Below are 5,018 nucleotides of genomic sequence, written 5' to 3' on the forward strand. Positions count from 1 at the left end.
TCCAACTTCCCTTGAGGCTATAAGGAGGTTTTCTTTGATCTCCCATATTTGGAAAGGAATTTAGATAACATTTTCTATATTGGGAACTCTGCCCTTATTCAAGACTTTGATGACTTAGTTAGCCACTCCCTCACTGAAAGATGAGAAACCTAAATCTGACTGCTTGTGCAGACCTCCCTGTTAAAAAGACCTGAAAAAATATGGTGATGCCTGTCTCACATTCATGACTTGTATACATACTGATACTGACAGAAGTGAGGTCATCTTCTAGGAAAAAAACCATCTCAGGGTCTCAAGGCCCAAATAAATTTCACAAATGTCTAGTCTCTTCTGTATGGTTAGTTATTGCATACATAGCATGTAGGAAATGCTTCTAATCCAAAATGTCTATGGCATCTAATGTAAACTAACATCCTAGAGCCATACCTTTTGTCACAAGAAGCCAAAGAGGCTTTGTTTTCCTTTGAATAAACCTTGTAGATATCCCCAGCATTGAGTCTTCTTGGTAGTTATAAACTCGTATATTCCTATGTTGCACAGACAAAGGAACTGTTTGAGGTGTGAACACAGATTCATGAAGACAAAGAACAGCTCACTGCTGTATATGAGTTAGCTGTGCCCTAACTCAGTCCTTGCCTGCAGCTGCCATTCTGATTGAGGCTTCCTCCACTTTAATCTTAAGCACCTCCCTGACTATAGCTATTCCCTACAGAATCACAGTATGCCTGAAGATCCAATCACATGCAATTGTAAGCAAAACAAAATATGCAATTTTATTCTTTGCAAACAGAGAAGGCTGGAATGATATTAAACCCTGCCTCCCTCCTCTTGTTTCAATTCAAGAGGAGTTGCATGGCTGTCTAACAACCACGGCTGACTATTCAAATATTCAAAACTAATGTTAACTGTAAACCCACCCCCACCAAATCACTGATCTCATATATTTTACATAGACACACCCTGTCAGTGGCCAGAAAAAAAGGTAGGTTTGGAATATGCAGTGATATAAGAAAATAGAAAATTCCTCTTTGCTATCTGTTCTTGCTTATCCCTATGACTGAATCTATAATCTTTGGTGTTGTTTATGATTATGGACAGTGGAACAGTGTGAGTTAATCACCTTAGTGTGTATAAAAAATAAAACATTTATTTGTCCATTCATTGATGATCTGTTATATATCATGTAATTCCCTTATATTATAGCTGTTATAAACTGTGTTGTTCTCCAAATGACTTAGGCAGGGAGATGCTTTGGTTCACCATGCAGCCAAAGTAAATGTCATTTTCTCTATCTGAGTCCACCTAGTTGCCTTAAAAATCTTGTTGTTGTTGTGTTTCTTTAAATTAGACCCCAGATGCAGGATTAAACAGAATCAAACAAACAGAGCTTCCTGATTAACAGGGCGCCTCTTCTTCCCAAATTTGTATGGGCCGACTATCTGTTTCATTTTGCTTTCAGGACCCATGGAGTGAGAAAACAGACAAAAGAGAGGAGGGCACAAATGATAGATGAATCCTTGTACGTAAATTTGAGTTCTTCCAAGCTCGTTTATTTTGTCACACCTGCCCTGTTGTCAAGCCTGCATGTCAGGAAGTCCAGTAAAGACCCAATGTGCCCAAAGAAGAACACAAGGTACCCAGCTTTGGGTAGTCCATGCTTTTTTAAGAACATGCTATCAAGGAATCAACCAAATGACTCGTTTGGATTATGCTTTTAGAGTTAGAGCACCTCAAAGCACATATCCCTGTCCATAGTATAATGTAAGAGAGAAATTTTTGAATGGAAATAATACTGGGAAATAACTTTTCCAATGTGTAGAGTTGATCAAATCATCAAGGAGCTAAAATCTAATCTTAAATCTTGAAAAATTATTAATAAAACACAGCTATTTACTAATAAAATAGCCAAAAAAATTGTGCCTATTCAAATCATGTTTCACAAATCACATGGCTCTAGACTACTTTATCTGGTAAAGGAGTGTGTACCTTCACTGGAAAGAATGTTGCACACATATTCTAGATAAGTTAGAGTATAACCATGACCTGGCTATTGATATAAGAGAAGAGACTAATTACAACAGAATAAATTTGGTATCTGATGCCCAGGTAATGATATGCTAGGAAATGGGAAAGGAAGATTATAGAAGATGTATAGATATTGCAGGGCTTATAGTCAGCTATGTGCAAGAGGTGCTAATAAAGTGTGACTTCCCTGCACTGTTAAAGAAGTACCCTAAATCTTGCTTTATCAAGATGGTGTGAAATTTTTCACCTGTATCTAGAAATGCATCTTAAGATTTATGACAAAGGAAACAATGCAATACAGTAGATAAAGGATAATCTTTTTTTTTCATTGAATGGCACTAGATGAATAGAATATCCATTCAGGCAAAAAATAGCTGAACCTCTACCTCACAGCATACACAAAAATAAATTCCAATGTATTGTATATCTAATTATAAAATGTAACATAATAAAGCTTTCGAAAAAAGCCAGACAAACATCTCTGTCACCTTGGTGTTGGCAAAGAATTCTTAAACAGGACACAGAAAACACTAATTATGAAATTGAAAAACTGGACAAATTGGACTATATTAAAATTCCTATTTGGTGTCAAAAATCATAGTAAGATAGTGAAAAACCAACCAATAGAGGATGCTATTCACTATAAATCCTGACAAGGAATTCATATCCAGAATATATATATATGTGTGTGTGTGTGTGTGTGTGTGTGTATGTGTGTGTATCTATTTAAAAATCTTAAATATAAATGAGAAAAAGACACAGAATCCAAAAGAAAAATGAACAAGAAACTTGAACCACCTCCCAAAAAAGAACATAAAATGGCTAATAAACATATAAGAAAAGGTGCTGAACTTCATTAGTCATCAGGAAAATACAAAATAAAACCACAAAACCACCACCCACATGAAATGAAAAAGACTAAAATGAAAAGGATGGGGAAATACTAAATTTTGAATGGAATGTGGAGCAACCACTTTGGAAAATTGCTTGGCTATATTTATAAATATTGAACATCATGTCTTCTGCCCTAGTAATTCTAATCCTAGGTTAATATGCATATGTCAACAGAAGACATATTCCAGAACATTTGGCTGAGCTATGCTATTCACACTATTCCCAAACTGGAAATAATGCAAATGACCATCAACAGTAGAACAACTGAATAAATTGTGATACATCTAAGACAATGGAACATCAAATAGGAAAGGGTATGAAGAACTCCCTGCTATACACATCAAAGAAACAAATACTAATGGGAAAACCTGGCCCAAAAAGAGTATATGTACTATGGCTCCATTTATATAAAGACTATTTGAAGTCTGGGTGATGGTCACTCTTGGGACAAGGGGGTAGGGGGGACTGGAGGAGTCATAAAGGGGTCCATACAATGTTTGGCTCTTGGTCAAAATTCTGGCTCCATGGGTTTATTCAGTCTGTGAAAATTTATCCAGACGTATCCAAATTAAAAAGTTAAATTAAAACAAAAGAATATGTCAGCAATAGATCAAACATTCTATTTAATTATATCTGAAACCATTCACATCATAATGAACTCCTCTCCCCACCTACTAAGCCAAAGCCTCACCCACCCGTAACGAAGAGAAAGCCTCACTGGCTGGAACTAGGTGGTGCCCTTGCGGAAGCCGCATCTAAGCCCCAGGCACGTCACTCTCCTGTACATCCCGCCTTCCTGCCATTGAGTCTCCACTGTATCCAGCCTAGGGGTCTCCCGCGCATTAGGTCTCCAAGGCAAACCGTACTTTCGTTTCCGGTCACGGCGTCTGACTGGGGCTTGCTACCCGCCGCCATTATGAATATCCGCAATGCTCGGCCAGACGACTTGATTAACATGCAACACTGCAACCTCCTTTGCCTGCCCGAGAACTACCAGATGAAATACTATTTCTACCATGGCCTGTCCTGGCCGCAGCTCTCTTACATCGGCGAGGATGAGGACGGGAAGATTGTCGGCTATGTCCTGGCCAAAATGGAGGAGGAACCAGGTGGTGTCCCCTACGGACATATCACTTCCCTGGCGGTGAAGCGCTCGTACCGGCGCCTCGGCCTGGCCCAGAAGCTCATGGAGCAGGCCTCCCGCGCCATGATAGAAAACTTTAGTGCCAAGTACGTGACCTTGCACGTCAGGAAGAGTAACCGGGCAGCCTTGCACCTCTATTCTAACACCCTCAACTTTCAGGTTAGTGAGGAGGAACTCAAATACTATGCAGATGGAGAAAATGCTTATGTTATGAAGCATGATCTCTCGCGCTTGGCAGGTGAGCTGAGAAGACAGCTGTGGCTGAAAGGGAGGGGCTGGCGTGCGGCGCTGGGCCCCAGGGAGAACCCGGAGACCCAGGGCCGCACACCTCCTAGTTGGGGAGAGGCCCTCCCGGAGGATAGCCCGGCCGCTGATGACAGTGGCAGCGACGGCAAGGAAACCAGCGAGTCCACGGAAACCAGTGATGTCCCGGACAGCTAGGAAGACTCGGATTCCACGGATTCCACCTCCTAAAGCCAATTTAAGGTATTTCTTCCCCGACCCAATCCCTTCCCTAAATGCTGCACCATATCCCGGCCTGCCCAATCCTATCCTGTCCCATCCCACTGTAGTCCTGCTAGGTCTCACTGTGAAAACCACCTAGTGACCTTGGGCAGGAGTATAGACTAGGTGGCGGGGGGCGGGGGGTGAGGGAACTCAATGCTTGCTTTGGGAACTGAAAAGCATTCCAGCTCATATGCTGAAAGTAGATTAACTTCAGTAAAAGAAAACAGGCATTTGTCCTGACGTTTTGGTATGAATTGTATTTTAAGGTATCCATATAGTTGATGAAAAAAATTTCTTCTCTATAGAATTATAGTTAATAAATACCAAAGGAATGATAGAATTACAAAATCACCATTTTGAAACTCTTGATAAAATAATCTAGCCTCCTGTCATCAATGGCTCATACTGTTAGATGAAAGTTGGTGCACTTTGTAAGGACTGTCACAAT

General features: G+C 40.4%; 1 protein-coding gene across 1 annotated transcript; it reads left to right on the forward strand.

Moving 5' to 3' along the window:
- The first annotated feature begins 3,835 nt into the window (after nt 1–3,835).
- On the forward strand, nt 3,836–4,535 carry NAA11 (N-alpha-acetyltransferase 11, NatA catalytic subunit). The gene has a single exon (XM_017654362.3). It carries the CDS (start codon nt 3,836–3,838, stop codon nt 4,502–4,504), a length of 669 nt encoding a protein of 222 aa, XP_017509851.1. The 3' UTR covers nt 4,505–4,535.
- Nucleotides 4,536–5,018: the final 483 nt, after the last annotated feature.

Source organism: Manis javanica, chromosome 5 (assembly GCF_040802235.1).
Source record: "Manis javanica isolate MJ-LG chromosome 5, MJ_LKY, whole genome shotgun sequence".
NCBI classification, from domain to species: domain Eukaryota; kingdom Metazoa; phylum Chordata; class Mammalia; order Pholidota; family Manidae; genus Manis; species Manis javanica.